Raw genomic sequence first — 27,270 nt, forward strand, 5'->3', positions numbered from 1 at the left:
AGGCCAATATGGAACTTCTGGCTGTGAAAGTCAAGTCTGGGTCTCCGGAAGATCCCGTTAAACCAGAAATGTTTAAAGCATTCCAAGATCCTATCCTGGTGGAGGGTCGGGAACTGATTAATAGATCTTTTCAGTCCGCCATCATCCCTAAATCGTGGAAACACGCTAAGGTTGTTCCTCTACTGAAGAAGCCCGCCTTGGACCCTTCCAGGCCTGAAAGATTTAGACCTATCTCCCTGTTATCTTACCTGGCCAAGGTGGCAGAAGCGCACGTGAATGCCATTCTGACCAACTACTCAGAGAGTAACGGGATTCTGGATGAATCGCAAAACGGATTCCGGTCTAATCACAGCACGGAATCCGCCCTGCTGGCCGTCACGGAACAACTGAGGGCGACACAAGATCTGGGTAGCACGTCGGTTTTAGTTCTGCTGGATTTGAGTGCGGCGTTCGACACGGTCTTCCATGAGATTCTACTGAGAAGACTCTGGGAGATCGGAGTCCGTGATGGAGCCCTGGATTGGTTTGTGTCCTTTCTATCGGACCGCTCCTTCCAGGTCCATGCTCAGCCGTACTCATTCAGCAGACTCCCGCTGTGCTGTGGTGTCCCGCAGGGGTCGGCGCTCAGCCCCACGTTGTTCAACGTGTATGTCCGCCCTCTGGCCTTGCTGGCTAGAGAACGTAAGATCAAATTAATTTCATACGCGGACGATACGCAACTCATTTTCTCCTTATCCAATAACATCGATGTGGATCGAGCCAAATTTCAAGAAGATATTCTGGCCATCTCAAGCTGGATGACCATGAATTGCCTGCAGTTAAATTCATCAAAAACTGAGGTACTTCTGATTGGCAAAGATACACACAAGTGGGATGACCTCTGGTGGCCCCCCACGTTAGCCCCACCTCCCATCCCTAAGAAGGAAGTAAAAAACTTGGGCGTGATTGTGGACAACTCACCTGCCCTAGAGTCCCACGCAAAAAGAGTGGCTGGCACGTGTTATGGTCGCCTACGGTCTCTTAAACCCATATTGTTTTTTTTTTAACCATCTGTACGCCAGACAATTGTCCAAGCCCTTGTCCTATCGCATATAGATTACTGTAATGGCTTAATGCTTGGCTCCAACAGCTATCAACAGACTCCTAAGGGCCCAAAATGCTGCCGCACGCACTTTGTTTGCTCTACCAAAACACTGTCACACGTCCCAAATCCTGCGGTGTTTACACTGGCTTCCGGTGAAACAACGCATCCACTTCAAGACCCTCTGTCTAATGCACAAAATTCTCCATTGCTCTGGTCCTCAAATCTGCGAGGTCTGTGTTCCTTCTATGTTCCTACACGTGCCCTCCGCTCGGCAGACCTTCATCTTGCCAGTACTATCAGAATCCGGAGGAGCAGAGCTGGCGGTCGATCCTTCAGTTATTTAGCGCTGAAACTGTGGAATTCGATCCCCTCTGAAGTGCGTGCCACAAAGAACTACCTGTCCTTTAGGAAAAAAATTAAAACCTGGTTGTGCCCCTCTACCTAGGGTATCTAAAAAGGTGCTACACGTCACTTCTATGGGCTAGGTTGCCTTGCCCTCAGGCATGTCCGCAAGCGCTGGGACGCCCCGTTGCTGGGGTAGCCATGCGCTATATAAGCTAGCCTAACATAACATAACATAACATAACATCTCGTAGGTTCATGGCAGGTAGAATATTAATCAATGTAAACATTTTGAATTCATTCTTCTGCAGTAAGGTATTCGCTAGTCAAAGGTCTAGGAAAGGCTGTGGACCCTGCCTTTTTTCGGAACGAGTAGTAGCTTGAATAACAGTCCTTGCCTCTCTCAGAATTCAAAAGCTGTTTGTTGGCATTACTTCCTGCAGTACCTACTCTGAAATTTGTTTTGTAGTGGGAGGAAGGTTGGCGGAGAATAAATAAAAGCCAGGGCTATATTTGTAAGACACATCATAAGGTATGATGGAATATCAGCCTTGGAGGAAATAATTAATCTTGCCTCCCACTGCTGCACATAAATTGTTGAGGAAAAACTAAAGAAGCTTGGTAGCTGTTGCACCAGGGGCGGAGGAATCGGAGGGCTGATGCCCCTTCTGTCCTGTGCGATGTCAGCTGGTGCCAAGTCCGGAGCCCAAAAGGATTGGATGGTCAACTACATCATTGGTAGCAGAAGCTGCTGTTCCCTATAGGCTTGCCTCCTGGAATGACCTCTAAATTTACAGAATTGATGGGAAAAGTGGTTTGTAGGATTGAATAGCAGTAGCTTGCCTATTTGAACATTTCTAATGCGGAGTATGCCTTCTCTCTGAACAGTCAGGACCCATCAAAGAGCATTTCCACAAGAAATACTTGTATGTTGCCAAAGAATCTGGTTAAGTTGTCCAGATGTGCCTTCGAACCATTACACTGGTGGCCACCGCTTTCCTAATGCAATCTAAGGTGAGCGGACCTGCACAGAAAACACATTTTGCTACATCCTCCCCATCATAGTTTGCCAGAGCCAGGGAGGGACTAAGGTCTTCCAATGAAGAGATTTTGTTGACCGCGTTCCAAAAGGCGTGCTTGTATCGGTCTAAATGAGAGGTTGGGTTTATGAACCGCAGTGTTTAGCGGGCAGAATAAAACATTTGTTTACCTACAGCATTAATCTGTTTGCATTCTCTAACAGAGGGATTGTTCGAAAAGAAGTTAGAGTTTACCTTACTGATCAAAGCTGGCTCAATGAGACTTTCCAGGGTGGGGTGCTTGATGAGGAGGAAATATGGGTCGCTAGGTGCATGCCTTTGTCGCCCAGCTACCTGCCAACTAACAGGCAGAGAAGAAAATGGTTTCAATTACCAGCCATCTAGCCCTCTGTGAGAGCATCAATGAATGAGAGCAAGGGCTGAGAAGTGGCAAGCCCAAATTGGAAAATTTCCATTAGAACATTTGTTTGAGTCTTAATAGAGGGCAATTGTAATTCTAGTAGATCGGCTCCCCTTCAAAACAAACACCACAAATGTGGACTCTCCTCCATTAATGGTGCACGTGGCCAGTCAAGCTTTGTTTCAGGGGCAGTGTCAAGTCCTCTAGAATATCGTAAATCAAAGTACAGGAGTCACAGAGCAGTATAGTGAGGAGGAAGCAAGCAATCCTCCTTCCCATCATCAGCAGTATCGTAGGGTGCTCTCTGTTCTGGTACCGGGTCAGACACTTAAGGAAAAAGGAGCTTCTGCTGGTAATTGTGTTGTGGTAGAGCTGTTGGGTTAGAATCAAGTAACATTGCAGATGGTTGCACTTTAGTTATTTCGTATTGTAACATTGGTTGAGCTTGGGCAACATCTCCTTGGCGTCCCACATTTACATTGGTAATGAGTCATCGATCAACGCGGAGGGAGACAGCAATGGCATCATTGAGGTGGAAAACAGCGTGGACAGTGGGGCCAGTGTGGAAACTTGTACCGGTGTCCGTACAGAACTGGTAACAGGTCCCAAGGTAGCTAACAGTGTTGAGGAGAGAATCTGCTGGTGGTAACCTGACTCGAGGCCCCAGCGGCTCAAGGGGGGCTGAAGGTTCTCCACGAGGAGTCAGAAATGCATTACAGATTTGCAGCATTGCTTCTTTGAAGGCTTTGATATGCTGCAAGGTAGAAGATGGCCTGTGGTGCTAGGGACACATTGGGATTAGTTGAGGTATGAGCTGCAGGACTGGCAACCTTAATGGTGTATGTGTCAGATCAAGATGCACTTTTGCCTTCTTTTTTGAGCCAGAGTGGCGGTATGGGAGCACTTCACTTTCATGTCGGAGCAGAAAAAGTAGTGGTCCTGATACCAGGATCCAGAACTTGGACCAGGAATGAGACCTATGCAATGTCCGTGTGGATACCTTTTGTGGTAAAATACATTCTGAAGGCTTAAGTGCAAAGTGCCCTAAACATCAAAACATGGGCTAAGCACTCACAGGCTCAGCAATTAAGGTGTTATTTGGATAGAGGATATGGCTTTGTGTTACTTCCTTGCTCCAGGATAAAACATGAGAACTACATGCAAAAAATAATGCAAACATTGCTGTTGAGAAAATGGAACAAAAAACAGAATTACATAGAGTATATTTTAACAACTGTACCTGGGCCTGCTGAAGAGATTCCAGCCTCTGTTCATGATCCTTTCGGACATTGTCCAACTTCTTTAAAGCTTGTTTTTCCTTTCACAAACAGAAAAAGAACAAAGTAAAGAATCAGTCTAAAAAACTAATTGTTTGCTTGATCATATGTCATAACAATATTTCAATCATGGGATAGAAAACAATATTCACATTCATTATGGTATTACAATTCGTTGAGCAACAGAACTATTTTAAAGATATTTTATTGTTTTACAGAGCAATAAATCAAAAGAAACAACTATAATTTTCTGCAGCGTAACCTATGTTGTACAATGATGATATCCTATGAGAACAAACTTTCTCAACAGTGCAAACTGTATTTCCTTTAAGGGTAGTTTTCATTAATGTTTTCTTCAATATGGCTTAATGGTGCATTCATGTAAGAAATGTGGTTACTGATTCAGGGGGTGAGACCCTTCTCAAGCAGCAAATGCAATTCTTCTTAGGCAGCAGTCACAAGGAATCCCTACATTAATCTGTGCTCAACCCTCAGGCCGCTTGGAACAGAGCAGTCAAGCTTAACTCATAGGCAATGAGTAAAGTATTTGTGCAACACTTCAAACAGCAACACAGTGACAACACATCACAACAGGAGTCCTATCCAGAGTTAGAAAACTAGAGTAAGGCTAATGTTACTTACCCAGTAAGCATCTGTTTTTGGCATGTAGAGCTGTAGATTCGCATGCTTTGCACCTCCTGCCATCAACTGTTGGGTCCGGGTGTTTGCAAGTTGTTTTTCTTCGAAGAAGTCTTTCATAGTCACGAGGTAAGGTGACTCCTCCTTTCACTGATAGTACGCATGGTCATCTATTCCACTGTTAGATTGTTTTTCCGCAAGGGGGTGAGAATGGAGTAAGTAAGTGTAGTATAGAGATGTCCATGCGTGTGAATGTATAATTAAGAACTGCAACAACTACAGGTACCAGGGGAGGCAGGTGGGCGCATGTGAATCTACAGCTCTACATGCCAAGAACAGATGCTTGCTGGGTAAGTAACATTATCTGTTCGAGGCATGTGTGCTGTAGATAAACATGCTTTGCATGGACTACAAAGCAGTCTACTCCCAAAGCGGTGGCTAACCTAGATGTTGCAATTGTTTGGAACAGTGTTTTTAGTACTGCTTGGCCACTGACGCCCCTATTTTGCGAGTGGAATGCGCTCTAGGGGGTATGGTTAAAGTTCTTTTAGCTTTAAAATGGGAAGTTTGAATACATTTCACAACCCATCTGGCAATACTAGATTTTGAGATAGGATTGCCTTTGTGAGGTGGAGCAAATGCAACAAACAGTTGTTTTGTTTTGCGAAAGTCTTTTGCCCTACTTATGTAGTACAGTAAAGCTCTTTTAACATCAAGTGTGTGAAGAGAGCATTCTGCCACAGAATAGGGTTGAGGGAAGAAAACTGGTACCTTAACTGATTGGTTTATATGAAAGGCAGAAACTTCCTTGGGAAGGAATTTGGGTTGGTGCGGAGAACTATCCTATCTTTGTGTAGCTGAAAGGTTCTTCTAAAGTTAATGCCTGTAGCTCACCAAGTCTCCTCAGTGATGAGATAGCAATGAGGAAAGCAACTTTCCATGAGAGGAATTGTAAAGGGCACTTGTGTAATGGTTCAAAAGGTGGACCCATGAGCCTTGTGAGAACAATGTCGAGATTCCACACAGGGGCAGGAGGAATCCTTGGTGGGATTACCTTTTTTAAGCATCCATGAAGGCTTTGGTTTCTGGAACTCTGAATAGTGACAGATGGTGTCTATTTTGTAAGTAAGCAGCTACTGCTGCAAGGTGCAAACAAATAGATGTGTAAGCTAGTCCTGTTCATTGTAAATGTAACACGTAACAAATAATGTGTTTGTATAGAAGCATCAAAATGATTGATTTTGTTGTTATTGCAATATACAACAAATCTTTTCCAGTTTGCTATATAGCAAGCTCTGGTGGTAGGCCTTCTGGCTTCTTTCAGAATATCAATACAGTCTGCTGGTAGATTTAAATAACCAAACTCTATGACTTCAGGAGCCAGATCACTAAATGCAGTTATTTGGGATTTGGGTGTCTGACTTCTCCATGGTTCTGTGTGAGGAGACTGGAGGTAAAGTGCAGTTTTTTATGTGGAACTAGTGACAGCTCCAACAAGGGTGATGTGCCATGGTTGACGGGTCCATGTTGGAGCTAACAGAATTAGTGTGAGGGATGTTTGCTTGAGTTTCCAAACCACCCATAGAATGAGCGGGAGAGGCGGAAAAGCGTAGTTATGGATCGCTAAATTCCAAATGGCTTGAGCGAGTATTGACTGTTGGATAGAGAGTGTCCCCCCTTGCTTCTGCACATAATACATTGCTGTCATGTTCCTTTTGGACAAGGACAGTTTGGGCTATGAGGTGAGTTTCAAAAAATGTGAGCGCTGGGAAAACATATAAAAGCTCTAGATAGTTAATGTGGAGGGCATTGTACTTGTTGCTCCACATGCCTTGTATTGTGTAATCTTTAAGATGAGCCCGCCAACAGGTTTGAGAAGCGTCTGCTGTGAGCACGATCTGTGGAATAGGGTAGATGAAAGGACGGCCTACTGATACGTTTTGTAGGTTCCACCACTGCAGAGAGCGATGGGTGCCGCCTACCAACACTAGATTGGTTAATAGACCCTGTGATTGATTCTATTGATTTGACTAAATTCTTTGGGGCTGTACCTGTTCCTGCGGGCCGGGTTCTGTGTGGCTGCATCTGCGGGTCGGGCTCTGCTCCGCTCTCCTGCTCGGCCGGGCTTGGCTCCGCCGGGCCCCCCTCTGTGTGGCTGCATCTGCGGGCTGGGCTCTGCTCCGCTCTCCTGCTCGGCCGGGCTTGGCTCCGCCGAGCCCCCTCCCTCTGTGGCAGAACGTGTGGGTCGGACTACACCTCCCAGCAGCCCCGTTAGCGGCAAGGACGTCGCACACGTAGTGCAGAAGCGCCAGGAGGCGCATAAAGGGCCTCTTGGTCCCTTGTCCCGCTGGACGCACTGTGGGAGCGCGCCGGCAGAAGCCCGGGACAAGGGCGGGACCATCTGTGGCCATCAGGGGCCAGAAGAGGCTGGGCTGGGCCACCCCCCTAAAGCTTACTGTAAGAAATACTGTGAGTAGGCATAATTGCAACTTGCTTAATGGATATTGCACTAAGTGGGACTGTCTGATCGTTTTTCCTGTTTGTGCTAAAACCTGACTCACATTGACATTGAGTGCTTGCACACTGGTTGGGACTTCAAAGGCACAAAGAACGCACGGAAACAACATTATAGTACAGAGGATAACAGGAACTATAAACAATTGATACTTGGCTGGTCCCAATTTAGATGGTATTAATACTACTCTGTTTTTTGATATACTCACTATTTTTTATGTTTGGTTTAAGGTCACTTAAACGGTAAATTACTTGTCTCATTGGCTGGGGAATCCATTATGGCACCACACAAAGAAAAAGAAACTGGTACAACTGGGATGATTGGGACCCTAGATGCTTACTTGACTAGGGTCGAGTCAGCTGTTAATAAAGAAATCATCCTAGCTGAACAAAGGCTCTCTACGGATCCTCTATCTGGAAGAGCAATAGCCTCCCCATTCCTATTGAGTAATGAGTCACTAACAACCCCCCACCTGGCCAATTAACGGTGACGCAGCCAGATAGTGACACTTCCTCAATAAACGATAGCCTAATTAATGGGACACCTGAACAGGCCCCGAGCCCGGTAAAATCTAGACTTAGGGCAAGGAGCAAAATAGACAAAACAGCTTTAAACTGCTCGAAAAAACCCACCTCCCTAAAAAATACCAGGGTGCCTAAACAGAGCTGTGTAGCAACTGGTAATGAGGTTATAACGGTAGCTGATATTCATGTCACCGGGGGAAAAAATGATAGTGGTGCCACCCCAAATGTACAATGTGTTGGAACAGCACAGACTTGTAATCTGGCAGGGGGAGAGTTCTGGGGGAAATTAGAAGGTATCATGCAAACGTTGTTGGCCCCAATTATGCTGAAGCTCACCGGGTTAGAATCCAGGCTCTTGCTCCTGGAAACTTCCATGGGGAATAGAAAGCAAACAGCGGCTACAGCTCCCACTACTAACATTGCCAATCCTCCATCTTATACTAGCAGGAAATATAAGATACCCAGCATTAGCATCAATCTGACTGCCTCAGCAATTAATAACTTAAGCCCCCCAAACTCTGCCGATGCGGCCCTTTCTACTGCAAACCAGTCAACTACTAGGAGGGACACACCCTCACCTAACCTTCAACCGAGACCGGATGAAAGAATTAGTGCTACTTGTCGTCCCATAGTTATTGAATTACCCCCAGAGGTGACCCCATACGTAGTCATATTGGGGAATGCTCCTGCTCTCCCACATGGGGAGTCAGAGAGCTATGAGCAGCTATGGAATAAAACAACCTATTGGCTTAACCCAAACACCCTAGGGAGGATGAATGTCGCAAATAATATATTGATGTTACGTAGGGTCAGTTGGATTGGTAGCACAAACAAAAATGGGAGTGGGGACTGCATTATTGTTAATTTTGATAACCCTTCTATTGCTGGCCAATTACTATCTGACTGCCAATGTCATCAGCGGATGACTGGTACTGCAATTGAATTGCTCCCTCTAGGTTTTTTTTATAGGCCAGCGTATGTGAGAGGCATGACACGACCTACTCAGGGAGGTAACTGGTGCACAAGAGATAACACAAGGGAGAGACCCCTCACCAGCTATCTGCCACTTGGGCCACAACTTAACAATCTTGGTAACCACTGTAGGAATGGGTTCGATGTCCCAACCCAGAACAGATTTGAACTTTTATCAGGCCTAGAGGCTTGTGATTGACTTGAGGGCTCGAGTGAACAGGAAAGGGAGAATCTTGTTGACCTGGGAGTGACAGAAGCTACCTGGGGCAAGAGGAGGCTTAACAATGTAATTTCCTGGAACATTGCGGGCTTAGATGCCAAGATGCAGGATTACAATTGGATTACTTACATTAAACAGTATCTTATAATTTGTTTGCAGGAGACTTGGTCTAATGAATGTAATCATTTTTTAGAAGGGTATAAGGCATATTACGTCCCTGCCACTGCAACCAACAGGGAAAGACCTAAGGGGGGGATGGTCACGTATATTTCTGTTGCACTGACTTGTAAAGTACGCAGAGTACCATCTGCTAACCCTGGAATTCTTGGTCTAATTTTAAATGGAGAAAACTGTCTAGCCGGTCTGGTAAATTTTTACAATTCAGTCACCTTATGCTCAGATTCTAGTCAATTATCTGCTTTGAATGTTTTTATTGGTATGTCAATGAAATAGAGTTTACATAATCTTATGATCATGGGTGACTTTAATGTTCACCCTTGTGGTGACCCCCTATTTAAATGCATCCTGGATCTAAACTGTGTACGATCTAATGGTTTACATTTAGAACACTCAACTGAGGTAGAGCTTTTTAATGATTTATTGAATGATCTGGATGTGACACCAACCATGGCCTTGATGGATCCCGCCAAGAGATTTGAGATACCGACCTTCAAGGGCCATGGGAGGGGAACTTTCATTAACTATATACTAATTGCACTATCAATGCAGTCTTTTGTGGACTCTTTTACCATTGAAGAGAGTGAATTTAGCGATCACAACCCGCTCACTGTACGCTTGCTGGGACCGTGGATAGCTAAAGAAGGGTCGAACCCCAGTCAGGGAAGGCTGAGCACAACTGACGGGAGATGCAGACTGAGATGGTCTATGATCACCCCAGATCTTCTGTACAAAGACATCAAAGTCATATGTGCAGACGAAATTAACATCTGCACCCAAGAAGGCATACAGCCTAGAAAGGTGCTCGGGGCGTTCCAGTCACTCTCAGATAAGGTCTCGAAGCTGTTGTCGGTCCTAGCTAAAAATCTAGTTAATGTGGGCCCAAAGTGGTTTAATCATGACTGCACTAAAGCAGCAAGTAACCTCAGGCTGGCTTTAGTAGCTAAACCAAAAGAACAGGCGACTGTCCAACTTTGTCGAAAAGAATATAAATCTACTATAGCCAAACGCAAGGAATCCCTAAGGCAAGAGGCTTGGAACGAGATCCTGGATGCCACAACTTTAAAGAGTAGCTCTAGATTTTGGACCGTTATGAAAAAGCCTTTTCTTGTCCAGGAGACCGGCGACGGCCTTAAATGCCATATACCCAAGGGGGACTGGGAAGGGCACTTCAAGCAACTATACTGTAGCCCAATGGAAGAAACTTCTAGCCCAGTACTTTGCCCTAATGGAAAGAAGATTAGCATTGACAGGGGTGAAGTTATTGAGGGTATTATGGGACTAACAGCCGGGAAAGCACCCGGACCCGATGGGATTCCTCTGGACTTATTTAAGTCTGAGCCTTCCTTTTGGGCTCCTATTCTAGAATCGGTATTCAATGCCGCAGTGCAAAGTGGTTGCCCACAATCCTGGGGGGTTTCTACAATTGTCCCGGTTTTTAAAAAGGGGGACAAATGTAGCCCACATTGTTATAGACCCATATCGTTTATCGACTCTATGGTAAAATAATAGGAAGGATACTACTGCAGAGACTTTTAGATTGGGTGGTGGAAAACAACATCATGTCCATCTCCCAGTATGGATTCTGCAGTGGTCGCTTAACAATAACCCAATGCCTTAACCTATTTTTAATTTTAAGCAAGTACACAGTGGCTCATAGGGGTACCATCCACCTCGCCTTCATGGACTTGTCCTCATCTGTGGCAGTCCATGAGGGCGAAGGGGGTGGACAGTGGTATTGTTGATTTTCTTATAGATCTTCACAGCAATACCAGAGCTAATGTTAGATACTCTCAAGATCTGAGCGTAACAAACAATTTTGATATCAGAAAGGGAGTCCGCCAAGGATGTATTCTGGCTCCCTTCCTTTTTAACTTTTATATTAATGATCTGGATAGCGTTTTACAGGAGGTGCCGGCTGACTGTCCCAGAGTCGGTCGGCGGGGTATTCCAGTTCTTTTATATGCAGATGATGCAGTTTTAATATCTAGGACTGAAAGGGGCCTTCAAGCTCTTTTAAATGCTTTTACGTCCTTCATGACAGATAGAGACCTAATGATTAATAATTCTAAATCATTTGTCATGCAAGTAGGTCAACAACCCAGAAGAAACTTTATATTTAAAATAGATGAAGCGGTAATCCCGATATCAAAAACGTTCTCTTATCTCGGGGTCCTTTTTGAGACTAAATTAAACTGGTCAGGGTGATTGCCTCTATTTTTAATTTTGCCTCGAAGCTGGGGGACAAACCCACTGGTGCCATGTTGAAACTCTATAATGCTAAATCAATGGCAACAGCTACATATGGTAGCGAAATATGGGGTATGTCGGTGGTGAGCAGCTGCAGATTGTTGAAATTTTTTTTATGAAGCGTCTTTTGTGAGTCCCCTCAGGCACGTCCAATCTTGCAGTCCATGAAGAATTGGGGACACAATATATATATATGTGACATCTTTTCCCTACGCCCACTGACCTGCTGGATAAAACTGTGGTTGAATCCTGACATCCCACTGACACACCTGATTGTGAGGGACTGTTTGTCTCAGAACAAGGCACTGGCTATCCCATGGATAAAATACTTGAAATCCAGTTTCTCTAGACTGGGGCGCCCTGAATTGTTTGAAGCTCCCAGTCAGATTGTCAAGGGGGTCCTGGAGGTAATTAAACGGGCCTTCCTCATGGATAGGAAGACCCAGAGGGAAGGCGTGGAGCTCCAGAAGCCGAGTGTCAGAAAATATGTTATGTTGAAAACGTGTGTAACTACCGAGCCGTATCTATTAGGCTCCCTGACCTCTCACGAAAAGTTTTTATTAACCAGGTTCAGGTTGAATCTTTTTCACCATCTGCTTGTCAGGCCAAAAACTGCTAATTTTAATAAGATTGCAGCTCTCTGCGGCTGCGACGGAAAGTCTCCGCAGGATATGCTGCATTTTATATTTTTATGAATACCCCCGCAAGCGCTATCTGGTGACTCTTTTAAGAAAGCTTAATTTTACCCAGATCAGACCGGCTCTGATGTATTTACAACTTTTGCACAATGATAGTATTCTCCAAGTTATTGAATTTTTAAAATTAACTGTTAAATATAGAAAATGTATGGATTTGTAGTGGCCCTTATGTAATGAATTTTTCTAAGCACCTGGTCTTATGTAATGAAGAAACTATACCCTTGCACCTTTTGCACTATATTAAGATATGTGTTTTTAACAAAAGTATTATTGTATATGTACTTTTATGGTTTTGAACAAAAACCGAAATAAAGTTTTATTGAATTGAATTGATTCCACTGACGAGATAAGCACTCTTGTGGGGAGCATGTGAAGCCTTGAATTGGGTACAATTGCAATTCAAGATGCCATCATTCCCAACAGTTGTTTAAACACCCTGGCTGGTGATGCTTAGTTGAGTTGAAACTGTAGAATTGTAGTTTGTATATTGTGTTTCTGGGTACATTGGGAGAGGCTAGAGCTTTGACTGTGTCTAGACTGGCTCCTAAATAAGACTGCATCTGTGAGGGATGCAGGTGAGTTTTTGAACATTGATGGTGAATCCCAGTTGATGAAGTAGATCTATTATGATCTGTGTGTGCTGTAGATATTGCTGGTGAGTTCTGGCTTTGATAAGACAGTCATCCAGATAGGGGAAGAAGTGAATATGGTGTCTTCCGAGATGGGCAGCGACTACTACCAGGCATTTGGTAAACACTCTGGGCGCTGTAGTCACTCCGAAGGAAGGCACCTTGAACTGGTAATGCTTGCCTGCTATCACAAATCTAAGGTATTTGCGATGAGCTCGATGAATTGGAACGTGAAAAAATGGTTCTTTTAAATCTAAAGTAGACATAAAGTCTACTCTCTGTAAAAGCGGGAGTACCTGTTGAAGTGCCACCATGTGAAAGTGCTCTGACAGTATATAATGGGTTTGCTCTCTGAGATCCAGAATAGATCTGATGAACCGTCCTTTTTGGGGATGAGAAAGAACAGAGAGTAAACCCCTGAGCCCTGATACTGTATAGGAACAGACTCTATAGCTACTTTTAGTAAGAGGGTCTGGACCTCTTGTTTTAGCAGGTATGTGTGTTCTGGAGACAGCTTGTGAGATCGAGGTGGAATGCTTGGGGGATTGCAGGTAAACTCCAGGCAATAACCAAGTTGGATAATTCCATGCACCCATTTGTCTGACGTTATAAACTGCCAAATGGGAAGAAATTGTTGAAGTCTTCCACCGACAGGTGTGGTGATATCGGGGGAAAGCATGGGCAAGTCACTGTATGTTGGGAGAAGAGGAGTTACGGGGTGTGTCCCCTTACCCCTACCCTTAAAGTTGCTGTCCCTATAGCCTCCTCAAAATAAACTTCTGGAAGGAGAGGACTGCTTGTTATGTTTGTAAGTGGAGGTATTTTGTTCTGGGGATGTGGTTTTTGACCCTCCTCTGTAAAAGGAGAGACGGAAGGTGCCTCTGTTGGAGGTAGTCTGGAGTGCTCCCTTAGATTTAGCTACTTCAGTGCCCTTTTTCATTTTTTCTAACTCCTGGTCTACCTTAGGACCAAATAGGTGTTCCTTATCCAAGAGTGTGTTAAGGATTGATTGTCGGACCTCAGGTTTAAAACCTGAAATCCTAAACCAAACGTGTCTCCTGAGCAGGATGCTGATTTTAATCTCTCTGGCTGTGGTGTCTGCAGCATCTAGAGCACAACAAATAGAGGAATTAGAAATAAGCTTACCATCATTCACTAAGTCCTGTGCTTTAGCCTTATGCTCATCTGGGAGATATTGAAGCAATTGTTCCATTTCGACCCAGTGTGCTCTGTCATATCTGGCTAAAAGGCCTTGGGTATTCGCAATGCGCCATTGATATGCTGCCTGAGGGGCTATGCGCTTGCCAGAAGCATCAATTAGTTAGGACCCGTTATCTGGCGGAGGAGCATCCCCCGATGTTTGAGAATTTGCTCTCTTACGAGCATTCAAAACAACTAGGGAATTTAATGGCACTTGTCCTTTGATAAAAATGGGGTCTGTAGGAGAGGCCTTATATTTTTTGTCCACTGTAGGCGTTAAGATGCAGGCTCTGACTGGATATTGAAATATCTCATCAGCATGTCGCATCATGCCCTTTTGCATTGGAAGTGATTGTGATGCCCTGTGTGTAGTTGCAAAAGTCTCAAACAAAAAATCCTTTTCTAGTGATTCTTTGTGGAGTTCTAAACCATGGAAATGTGCAGCCCTGGCAATGAGTTCCTGGTGTGATGCATTGTCGTCTGGAGGAGATGGCTTGGCTGTGTGAAGGTCTGGATCAGTATCACCTGAGGGATCCACTGTGTGTAATCTGTCCATGGGTCTGTTGGAATATTCATCTCTCCATCAGCTGCATCATCATGATGAGATTGAGGAGAATCCTGAGGTATAATTTGCAAAGGATTCTCAGGTGGTGACAAAGGTGCTGGAGGTAGAGGCGATGGTATATGAAAAGGACTTGTAGCTGCAGACTTTCTCTTCAAGGGGATTTTGTTAGTGTCCTCTTCTTGAAGATTGCGTTTCTGAGTTGGCTTTACGTGAATATGGGTGGTGTCAAGGTTAATATGCAACCTCTTTTGCTTCGGATCAGGAGTTAATGGACCAGTGTCCGATTTCAGATCCAAAAGGGTCTCTTTGTACTTTGGCACCAAAGTTTTTGGTCCCAATGTTTTCGGTGCCGACAGAAGTTGGCCTTTCGGCATGGAAGGTTTCGGATCCGAAGGCTGCTTGGCTTTTGGCGCAGAGGATTTCGGGCCGGAAGGCTTGACTGGTAGTTTCGGTGCCGGACCCGGAGGTGGGGCATCGGAAACATAGTCTCAGTGCCGACCTTGGCCAGGAGGCAGAGGCGGTGTTGAAGCCTTGTCTTTTCTTTCGGAGATTGTGGGGGCCAGGGGTCTTTGGTACTCACGTCACCATGTCCCTGCTGCAGTTGTTCGGCGTTGAGGTCTATCTTGAGCTCCGAGTCGGAGTCTGAGTCTTGTTCGGAAAAGGCTTCAGCCTCCTCTGCCGCTGATGCCTCGATGTCTTCTTGGCCGGAGTCTTTACCGAAGATGTCCGGGGTGTCTTCGATGTGTTGACGCTGCATATCTCGATGTAGAGCTCGACGATCACAAAGAGTCTTTTTCGATCGGAACGACCTTCAAGCGCCACAGTCGTCTTCCTTGTGCTCCGGATACAAGCAAAAGATGCACACCTTGTGTGAGTCAGTGCGTGGGATATTTCGTGTGACACTGAGGACAGAATTTAAACGGAGTCTGATCCATCGACTGAGAGCTGACCGGGCGTTGTAAGCCTTGGAAGGCGTCCAAGAAGCTTTCCGATCGTGAGTCGATTCCGATGTCGAACTGATACTCGGAGAAGTGGGACACGCGTACGCACATAATACCGTCAAGAGTAGAGAGGATTGCGTGTCGAAGGGAACCGGAAGAACGGTTTCTCACCGGAGCGCAGCAGTACACGTACGAACTCGATGGCAGAAAAATAACAATCTAACAATGGAGTCGATGACCATTCACACTATCACCGAAAGGAGAAGTCACCTTACCTTGTGACTAGGAAAGACTTCTTCGAAGAAAAACAACTTGCAAACATCCGGACCCAACACTAGACAGCAGGAATATGCAAAGCATGTGTATCTCCAGCACACATGCCTCAAACATAATATTTCATTAATAAAACAAGACCAAAACAAATTAAATCCAATTAGTAGAAAAGAGATTTTGAATTTTAAAGATGTTGGTGAAAGTAGCAACAAGAGCGCGTAAAGTGGCAACTATGGATATCTGATTACAACAGACCGGGACAAAGTCACAAGTTCGGGCCCCCTGCGATGCAGCATGAGCCGGCTACAGGGACCCAGTTAGGCCCACTGAACAGAGTGCCTTAGATCCTGGTTTGTGGAGCATTGCTTGGATCTGTGCCTAAGATACATTGCACAGATAAAGCGATACGTCGTTTCCGAGGTAAGCCGAGACTGCGGTGCGAAGTCCTGCACCATCGTCGATGGACCTGTCAACCAAGGCTTGCGATGCAAAGTCCAGGTTGAGGATGGGCTGTACAGTTGGGCGATGCGTTGATTCCGAGGAGCTGCGAGGCTGAAATGCAGAGTTCGGCATTGTCGTAGAGACTACTGTAGATGAGTAATGCGAGGGGCTACGCTGAGGATGCGTCTCGCCGCTGTGGTTCCAATGTGGCAACAGGCTGCGATGAGGGTCTTTGAGGATGTTCTGATCCACGCAGTAGCGGCGATGCGTTGGTTCTGCTCAGGTTAGCATTGTGCAGCTTGAGTATTTGCATCAGTTCTGCTGGATCCACATAGTCTTGCAGAGCACCATAGGACCACTTCCAAGAATCCAGGACTGTGGTGGCCCATTTGGCAGGGTAGACTCACAGATGACAGAATCCAGGAGCTAGGTTAAGGTTGTTGAAGCCTGTCCCTGAGGCCCAAGCCAGGAAACAAGCCAACTAGCCTTTGGAGTAACTCTGGGGTTCTAGGTTCAAGAAATGCAGGTCCAGCCTTTCTAACCCAGGGCAGCAGAGCAGCACAGCAGCACATCAAGGCCAGCAGGGCAGCAGTCTGACAGAGTGGCAGTCCTTCACCCTGGCAAAGTATTCACAGGTCTAGAAGTGTACTGAAGTGGTGGTGTCGGAGTTCCACTATTAATACCCAGTTGTGCCTTTGAAGTGGGGAGATGTTTCTAGAGGTTTCCCTTTGAAGTCCTGAGGCATCCTGCCTTCCCTGTCCTGGCTCCAGACTAACTACAGAGGGCATGCAGTCCTTTTTGTGGAAGCAGGACACAGCCTATTCAAGTGTAAGTAGGGCTGCGCTCAGTTGCTCTCTCCCATCCTGCCAGTGACGACCCCTCCAGGCACACCTATGCTTCCTATTATGTGTGGCTGTCTAGGAAGAACACACAAAGCTCAATTGTAAGCTACACATAGCCATGTGACCCAGGTACAAGTTACAGGCACTAAATGGCTAAGGCAGGAACAAGACAACTTTCTAAAAGTGTCATTTTCAAAATTGTAATTAAAATTTGATTGTGCCATAAGATTTTTTATCAAACATGGAAATTACAGCTTATTAAATGTAATAAGCTAACTCCAAAGTCAGTCTATGGGAGAGGTAGGCCTTTCAGTAGCGGAAAACTAATGTAAGAATACTCACTACCAGGACATGTAAAACCTAAAAGTACATGTCCAACTTAATACACTGTACCCTGCCCTCTGGGCTGTCCAGTGCCCCCCCTAACAGTGACTTATATGTATTACAAAGAAAGGTTTGGGCCTGGCAAAAGGTTTATTTTAAGAGATTGGATGTCTTACGAGTGTAAGGGTAAAGGTTTATTTTGCCAGGTCGAAGTGGCAATTTTAAACCTGCACACACAGGCTGCAATGGCAGGCCTGAGGCATGTTTAAAACTCTACTTAAGTGGATGGTACAACCTGCTAGTAGCATTTAATTTACGGGCTTTGTGCACATCTAGTGCCACTTTACTAAGGATTTACAAGTAAACTTAATATGCCAATTAAGTATAAGCCAACGTTACCATGTTTTAAGGAGTAAGCACACACACTTTAGCAGTGGTAAAGTGCACAGAGTCCTAAGGCCAGTAAAAACTAGATCATCAAAAATGTGAGAGAAAGGTAAAAGGTGTGGGGACCAACCTAAGGTCGACAGGTCTCACAATTCATGATAGTTATTCTCTCTTGTTGCTTACCACACTCTGTACTCTTGTCGCTGGTCCCATATTCTTAGAATCCTCAGCCCTCACATACATACACCGATACATATTCTAACCCGCTTATAGCAACTGAGGTGGCCTCTGTGCTAACCCACAAACTCGCAAAAGTAGAAAACTTGAAATACTTTTTCAAAATTAAATCAACAACAGATTGACAGAGGCTGTATTATGAAATCCAATCGCTTTGAAGCTACCATCATGAAGGCACAAAGCATGCTATGCAAACAAGCATTGACAAAGCCAACAGGTCTCGCCTATGTGAGATCTTATGGCTTAGACAATGTTTCTTAAGCTATGTTGCAGAGCAAGACGGTTAAAAGTAAAAAAAAAGAAGTTAATGTTAAAGTTAATGTTTCAGCTGCACTGCTGAACAACATGACCTGGCTTGGCCAGTGATTGCTAAATAATGTAGAGTGACATAGACAAATTCAAGATTGCACAAAAGTCTGTTTAACGAGCTGAAGCCAGAATATCTACAAATTCCATCCACACCTCCGGAAGATAAAACGTCACTTCATGACGCATCAGACGTACATTTAGCTCAAACAATACTGCAAAGCTAGTGCAAAGTAACTCAAAGGAATTTGCGAGTCTCCGCACACCCCCCAGCAATCGAAAGAGACACTAAATAGAGTGCAGGGGTTTGTGAAGGACTGACTGGATGTTCTATAAAAGAAATAAAGGCCCCTTCCAGAAATACCTGACAAAAGACGATTACAAAATAGCCTGTGTCAAAAACATCTTGAAACTTGTTTAACTTCTTGGGTTCTTATACTTTAGATGTAGATCGTTGTTACTAGATGCAGATTTTCTGCTTTCTCCATCCAGGTACCCTCACTTATACCTAGACTATTATATCTAATTTTATCTGGTCGCTTGTATTCACCTTATAGACTCCTTATTAGGAACCGGTGAGGATTTTGGGAAAAGCATTGATGGGGAGGGGGTGATATTTGAACTAGGCATGAAGGCAGATGGGAGGAGACTTAGCTGGTAAAAGCACGAGCACTGTGCAGGGTGCTGAAAAAAAGGTCCTATAATGATCCTAACACAGGAACAGTGGATGTTTACAAGTACTTGGTCCATGCTCTGATACATGTACATATCTAAGACGGATGCAAAGGGAGTCTGGGCTTCTTTAATATGAAATCTACCTTCAACAAATCTAGACATGGCACTAAATCACCTTGTCAAGGCCTATCACCGGAGACGGACGCACATTTTCTTCAATAAGAGAATCATCACACATCCGTGAAGGATTAAGCCCATGACTCTGTGTTTCCTCTTCAGCAACTTTGGAACCTTCACGCCCAAACTGGACTGGACATTACTTCCCTTAAAATGCGAGAGGTGTATGCTAGGAAGGACTTCCTACTGCACATTCTAAGTGACATGTGTCCGCTTCGCTGGTGTTTTGGAGCCCTTGGACCCACTAACAATATATCTACCATTCAGTCAACGGTGGTACACGGTGACCCCTATCCCGCCCTGAGGAAGACCCCGGTGTAAGGACACAAACAACCTACTTTTCTTTTATGAAGTCGAGCGAAGCTGACTGAAACTGTAAAGAATGCTTTGATGCATTCAATGTCTCTACCTTTTTCCCCTTCCTTTTTCCCCCCACCTTGTGGGGAACTTGGTTTGATACGTTGTTCCAGATATGCTGTTGGATTTTGAACATCAATTTGTTGCTCAATATGATTAAATAATATTGAAACTATTATCTTGATGTGTAATTGAATTAATGCCTGCTGGCATCTAATTAAGTGTTTTCTTTCCGAAATTGTACGACTGGGAACCACCCTATTTTGTACTGTCAAGGCCTATCAGCCGAGGAACTAGAGAGAAAAACAAGTAACGAAGGCAGGAATTTAGACACAATATGCAACTCCTTCAAACACTGGCAAGACAGAGAGAGTGCAGATTGAGGTCTGCCATACCAAGTGACTACAAAGAGATAGAACTCAGCACCCAAGTAAACCAATTTGTAACCCTCGTCCTGTTGCCTCTAGAACTGGAATAGGAGGACACCGTGATGCACTTGTCAAACCTCTGATGGGGCTGGATTCCTCAATAGCGGAGTGTAAAGATTTGCACCATATCTGCCTGCTAGTTGAACACTAGGTGGCACACATATGACATCAACACCAGTTCACCTGCCCAGTTTCTGTGACAGCTGCACAGACTTCCTCTTCCAGCCCATAATCACCTCATTGCTTGTTGAGTTATCTACAAAATCTTCCAATTGCTCAAACCCTACTAATTGGCAATCGAGAGTAAACTCTGAGGTAACTCCCGCACAATATATAGTTTGTGAAGGAGGGGTAGGAGCAAGCTTCAAGAAATCCCTCTTCACAGGAAGTAGTCAGCGACAGGTTAGCTCCCAGGACCCAGATGCAGACGTTCTAGAAAAAGGCTGTTGAAATCTTAGAAGCCTCCCAGGAAGTAATGTATCTGGTATGACGAGAAATGTTTCAGCCTGGCCAGAACGTGTAGGTAATGTAGCCGGTGGAGCCCAGGCCCCTTCAGGACATTTAGTCAGGACCTTATGAGGTGGAGGAGAGAAAGTGGGAGGTCACCTACCTGCTGGACCTCACGATCCCCAGACACCCCTTAAAGATACTCCGAGTATCCCCTAAAACTACATTAAGAGTGGTCTGAAATCGACTACCTGACCTTCTATCCTCTAAGGAGCAAGACGAGTCAGTGGAGGGTGTCACTCTCTTCCATACCCTGTCCCCAGAGCAACAGAGGAAATATCGCCTGTTGTTGGCGCAATTTGCCTTTTTCTCCCTCACCCCTGGGCTTACACACCTGTGTACCAATGACCTAGATACTGGAGACTGTATGCCTGTGACAAATAAAACATACGGCTGTCAGTCAAGAAGAGGACTAGCATTAAGCAGGAAGTTTCCAAAATGCTTGCATTAATGATGATTGAGCACTCCAGAAGTTCCTGGTCTAGCCCAGTAGTGCAGGTACCAAAATCCTCCCCACCAGGGTCCGCTTCAGCACTCAGTTTCTGTGTGGAATAGCATTCTCTTCCCAGAGGGCCAATTCAGGGTGATGCCCTTTGGACTAAAGAATGCCCCTGCCACCTTCCAGAGATTTGTAAACAGGGTCCTGGCTGGGATGGAATCCTTTAGCGATGCCTACCTGGATGACATAGCTGTCTACAGTAGCTGCTGGGACTACCTTTAACTACTTTAGAAGGTGCTTCATGCCCTGCAACAGGCAGGCCTGCCTGCCTGTGAAGACCAGCAAGTGGCAGACAATGCAGGGAATTGTGGTGTATCTGGGACACAAAGTAGGAGGGGGCAAGCTGCAGCCCCTCCAGGCCAAGATTGAGACTATTTTGGCCAGTGAACATCCCCCCTCATCCCACAAAACTCAGACAAGAGTGAGGGCCTTCCTGATCCTCACTGGATATTATAGGAGGTTTGTCGAAAGGGGAATGGCACCAAGAGCGGAATTCCAAGAAGTGTCGCAAGAAGATGATCTAGACAGAGGCTGGCTTGAAAGCATTTGACACCCTCAATGAGGCCTTGTGTACAACACCAGTACTTAAGGCACCCCACTTCTCCCAGGAATTTATAGTGCAGATTGAGGCTTCAGAGCATGGCATAGGGGCTGTACTGTCACAGTTGAATAAGGAAAGCCTAGACAAACTGGTAGCCTTCATCAGTAGGAAGTTACTTCCTAGGTAACAGAGTGCAATTTAGAGAGAGGCTTTTGTTGTGGCCTGGGCATTGAAGATGTTGAGACCATACCTGTTTGGGACTCACTTTCGAGTTCAGACAGACCACAGGCCCCTCGGATGGTTCATGCAAATGAGGGGTAACAATTCCAAACGGTTGAGGTGTTCATCTACCTACAGTGATTGGACATTACAGTGGAATACCACACTCGGTCAGACCAGGTACTTCCGCCTTAGTGATTAAGGAGTTTGGATGGTTCTCCCCACTTTCAGCTGTGGAAGGAGGACACATGTTAGACCTTCACACAAAATGTTCCCTTTTCCCCTCCTGTTTTGCTGAATTGGTTTTTGCTGGCATTAGCACTGTGCACTTTACCACTGCTAGCCAGTGCTAAAGTGCTTATGCTCACTCCTTAAAACCTGGTAAAACTGGATTGCACCGTATTAGCATAATTACTTGTACGTCCTTAAGGCCAGTAAACTAGATGCTACTAGTGGACCTGCAGCACGTATTGTGCCTCCCACTTAAGTGGCCCCTTAAAACATTCCTAAGCCCTGCCACTACAGTTTTAAACGGCCAATTTGACTTTGCAAAATCAGCGGCTGCTCTTCCGTTAAGGCAGCGGAGCGTTGCCTCACTGCCCTTTGAGCAGTGCAAACAGGAAAAATTAAATGATAATAGCACAATGTTATTTTTTTTTTTTTTTCAATACTTAGCCACTTTATGGTGGGTGGGGCTGGCCTGTCGAAACGGAGCAGGGAGGAGGAGTGGTGGGCACCATAAGTGCGCATGACGGTTTGGCCGGCCATCTTAAGATGGCCAAACCAACATGCACACTTCGCATTCACCACACGGCTCCAAGGCACTGTCTGAGCGGCAAACTAGACTGCCCAGAAGAAACACAATGCTGCTGTCATGCTAGCAATACTATTACAAGCATGACAGCAGGGTTCTGATTGGCTATGGGGAGTCTGGAGGCATATGTGCTGCAGGGAGTCGACAGAAACTGAAGAGAACAGAGGAGTGGCAGCAGCAGGCAGGTAAGAGACCTTTTCTTTTTTTATCACCCCACTACTTCTGTTCTGTAGCAGCCACCAATGAGCAAAACTCCCTTTTTCAGGTTTCGCCGGCACAGTGCATGCGCTGTGCTTGTGAAATCTATTGAATTTTATATAAATCTTAAAAGGGGCTTACATCCCACCCTTGCTCTTCATTGGTTTGTGTGCTTGCAAACATACTTTTCTTCCGTTTCTACTGGTTGCAGCATGCTGTTTTCTGTTGCTCCTTGTGTGTTACTCTTATCAGTGTCAAATAATGTGCTTCCAAATTGAATTGGTCACATCCCCTTGGGCACACTCTTGGGTTCCTATAGATAAGGACGCCTCGAATTTTTGTGATTTGTTAAATCATACGTTTATTCTTTCAATGATTTCATTAGTATTCAAATGCATTGTCACATCATTTATTTTCGCATCATTTCTTTTCACATTCATTCTCAAACTTATTCCGTTTCATCATGAGCTCAGATTGCTCCTATGCATTTCAGGCACACTACCTTCTTCCGGGAGCATCTCTAAAATATGAAAACTGTAGCACACGTTTTACAAAGATGTCTGCATTATTACATAGATATATCATGCAAAGTGCAATGCCTAATAAGCCCCTAAATTAACAATAGGAACTACACAAGGCTGTGCACCAGCATATATAATTATTCACTCTTATCAGTGTAACATGGCCCAAGTACTTATTTTCATTTGAATAGGTGAGTGAAATTTTTTTTAATCAGTTTTGCCTGCACTGTGGTTTTTGTTTACATATTCCTGAACTCTCCCTCTCTGCACACATTTGAAGCGTGCTCGGTATTTGTGTTCCTGAATTTCAAAATGAGGCGCTTGCTACACATATGCCTGGGGTGCCCTTGTCAGTCATTCCTCAATGTCAGATTAGCATTTGCAAGTGTGATGACAGCACATTAGCGTGAACAACTGAATAATCAGAATAGATTGATATAACTCAGTGATCTGAAACCTCAGGCCTTGGCGGTTTACGTGGCATAGACGTGTTGTCTGAGCCGCAGCAAAAGATCACGGTAAAATGATTTCTTCCCTCCTGTGCACCGGGTGCTAAATGTCAGACTTAATAGATTGACACTACTTCAGTCCACCATCTAATCGAGACCACCTAGGATATGTCAATCTTCCTCCTACCTGTATGCTTATTTAAAAAAAAAAAAATACATTTCCTTATTGAACTTTTACATGGCATAGGCATGTGTATACAGTGACACTACACAGCGTTGCTCACAATTACAGCATTGTGTACATTATAAAATGACAAGAGTAAATAATAACAGAGAAAAAGAAAAAACAGCAAATACGTTTCTCAAATGCGTCTTATTACTTTGATAATAAAGAGAGGGCTCAATCCTTGTAAAATATCAGCACAGTTGACATATTCTAATAATAATTAAACCATAGCAATTTCAATTATTTGCTGCACAACTCTTAGAGTTTAAATTTCCGAGAACCAGGCAGGAGAGGAGGCTGGTTATGATTCATCCTATCCATGAGTGCAAACTGGGAAGACCCAAAAATATAAGGGCAAGGTACAAGAATTAGCGAGTGTTGAGGCAGCTAGTGGGAAGACTCTGTCGGAGACGTGTCCGGCTCCTGATGAGAGCCTTTTGGAAGTCCCACATTCCGCCCGTTGAGCCAGGCAGGGTTCCCATATGTCCCTTGGTGAGATGCCGTAGGCAATTAGATCCCAAAATATCGCCAAAACCATATGCTTCTTTTTAACTCTCATTGCTTCCCAACCTTGGTTTTGCCACCTGAGGATGACAGATCCACCAAGTCAAATGTTCCACACAAATTTCTACTGTTTTATTCATGCCAACATGACCTTTCAAGACCTGTGTGTTTTTGCTGGGAAATTCAATACGCGCATAAGTGCTGTTTGTCCATGAGTCACATTTAAGTTTCCCTTATTTTGTAGTAAAACACTGTATTGAGGGGTCACAGCTGGCAGACAGGTGACATTGACGCTTCATCAGAAATCAAGGCAGAGTTTTATGTGCTTTATTAAGATTTTTGTAGTTTTCTAAAAAGGAAATTTTCACTAATTTACTACATGAGTTTGGTATTGTCAGTTACATTTTTCCAACTAGCCTAATGATCTTCTTTCCTTATGTTTCATCACTCAATGATTCTCCATAACAGCCACAGGCCCTCATGAAGCTGTCAGTCACCTCTTCTCCTAAGCTCCAGATGAACCTGTAAAGGCACCACTCAAACATTTGTACCTCTGACTTCCACCAGGATGAACCTGGCAGGGAGTATCTCATAGATGTAATCAATTAATCAAAACTTGGGGGGACAGATGGTGGAGGGTGGTTTGCCGCACTGCAAGATGGCCGCTTGCTAAGCGCGCTCAGACGGCCGAGACATAATCCTGACACTATCCGTAAAAATGGAGGGCCATTGATGTGTGTAAAGTGCCCCTGGGCACTGTCTAGGTGGCTACAATTTATGTGAGCCGGCTGTTGTGGCTGAAATCCGCCCAGGTGGTGATCGGTGGACCCGGCAGTTGGCGGCCTAACTGTGGTCACCGGGACCCCCGGTCTGTAGTCCTGTGGAATCCTGCAGCCTTGCCCCCTAAAAGGTATCGTGGGGCTGACTCGGTCTCTCCGAGCACATCTGCGCTGGAGCCCCGGAGAAGAGGGATAACCGAGCTGTCATCGCTGTGCCAAGCGCATTTGTGCTTGAGCCCAGTGGTAGCGGGATAGGCGATCCGACATTGTCGCATTGAACGCCTTGCTGCAGGCAGATCTGGAGACTCAATCAGAGGTCCTGAGGCGCTGCAGAGCTTCGCATACACTGCGTGGTGTGCTCCGGTCTCATCCTGGGTCTCCCCAGATGCTGGTGGTTCCTGTGCGGGGAGGTGAGAAGAGCGCAGAGTAGAGGACTTGCCGCCATCTTTAAACCAGGGGCTTGTTGATCGGAGAGCACGGGCGTTGTGCCGGTGGTGCTGTGGGGCCTCACTGGGCCTGGTGGTATGTGCTGACCCCCTGGTTGTTACTGTACCCTGCCGGTCCCCACTGAGATGCAATGAAGGTCACCCCTGCAGAACACTTGGAGGCTGTTCAGACCAAGCAGTCACGAGGCCTGAAGCATATGCCCCTGGGGGGGACTGCTTGTGTCATTTGAGGTCAGCCTTGAGGTGCGGGTGCCAAAGGGACAGTTTTCATGGTGCTAAAAGCCAGTGTTGACACCAGGCAATCAGAGGGCATGCGCCCCAGAGGTCTCTGACATGCCTACAAACTGGTAATGCTTGCCTGCTATCACAAATCCAAGGTATTTGCGATGGGCTTGATGAATTGGAACGTGAAAAAATGGTTCTTTTAAATCTAGAGTAGACAAAGTCTACTCTCTGTAAAAGCGAGAGTACCTGTTGAAGTGCCACCATGTGAAAGTGCTCTGACAGTTTATAATGGTTTTGCTCTGTGAGATCCAGAAAAGGTCTGATGAACCGTCCTTTTTGGGGATGAGAAAGAACAGAGAGTAAACCCCTGAGCCCTGATACTGTATAGGAACGGACTCTATCGCTACTTTTAGTAAGAGGGACTGGAACTCTTGTTTTAGCAGGTATGTGTGTTCTGGAGACAGCTTGTGAGATCGAGGTGGAATGTTTGGGGATTGCAGGTAAGCTCCAGGCAATAACCAAGTTGGATAATTCCATACACCCATTTGTTCAACGTTATAAACTGCCAAATGGGAAGAAATTGTTTAAGTCTTCCACCGACAGGTGTGGTGATATCGGGGGAAAGCATGGGCAAGTCACTGTATGTTGGGAGAAGGGGAGTTACGGGGTGTGTACCCTTACCCCTACCCTTAAAGTTGCTGTTCCTATAGCCTCCTCAAAATAAACTTCTGGAAGGAGAGGACTGCTTGTTATGTTTGTAAGTGGAGGTATTTTGATCTGGGGATGTGGTTTTTGACCCTCCTCTGTAAAAGGAGAGACGGAAGGTGCCTCTGTTGGAGGTAGTCTGGAGTGCTCCCTTAGATTTAGCTACTTCAGTGTCCTTTTTCATTTTTTCTAACTCCTGGTCTACCTTAGGAACAAATAGGTGTTCCTTATCAAAGAGTGTGTTACGGATTGATTGTCGGACCTCAGGTTTAAAACCTGAAATCCTAAACCAAACGTGTCTCCTGAGCAGGATGCTGATGTTAATCTCTCTGGCTGTGGTGTCTGCAGCATCTAGAGCACAACAAATAGAGGAATTAGAAATAGGCTTACCATCATTCGCTAAGTCCTGTGCTTTAGCCTTATGCTCATCTGGGAGATATTGAAGCAATTGTTCCATTTCGACCCAGTGTGCTCTGTCATATCTGGCTAAAAGGCCTTGGGTATTTGCAATGCGCCATTGATATGCTGCCTGAGGGGCTACGCGCTTGCCAGAAGCATCAATTAGTTAGGACCAGTTATCTGGCGGAGGAGCATCCCCCGTTGTTTGAGAATTTGCTCTCTTAAGAGCATTCAATACAACTAAGGAATCTAATGGCACTTGTCCTTTGATAAAAATGGGGACTTGTAGCTGCAGACTTTCTCTTCAAGGGGATTTTG

General features: G+C 45.2%; 1 protein-coding gene across 1 annotated transcript in view; it reads right to left on the minus strand.

The window, feature by feature from the left end:
- NEMF (nuclear export mediator factor) overlaps nucleotides 1–27,270 on the minus strand; it is a 546,593-nt gene that overhangs the window by 257,632 nt on the left and 261,691 nt on the right. Inside the window, exon 12 of the mRNA XM_078659711.1 lies at nucleotides 4,107–4,184. Coding sequence (XP_078515837.1) covers nucleotides 4,107–4,184 — 78 coding nt within the window. The remainder of the gene's footprint in view (nucleotides 1–4,106; nucleotides 4,185–27,270) is intronic.

The sequence above is a fragment of the Lissotriton helveticus genome, chromosome 9 (assembly GCF_964261635.1).
Source record: "Lissotriton helveticus chromosome 9, aLisHel1.1, whole genome shotgun sequence".
NCBI classification, from domain to species: domain Eukaryota; kingdom Metazoa; phylum Chordata; class Amphibia; order Caudata; family Salamandridae; genus Lissotriton; species Lissotriton helveticus.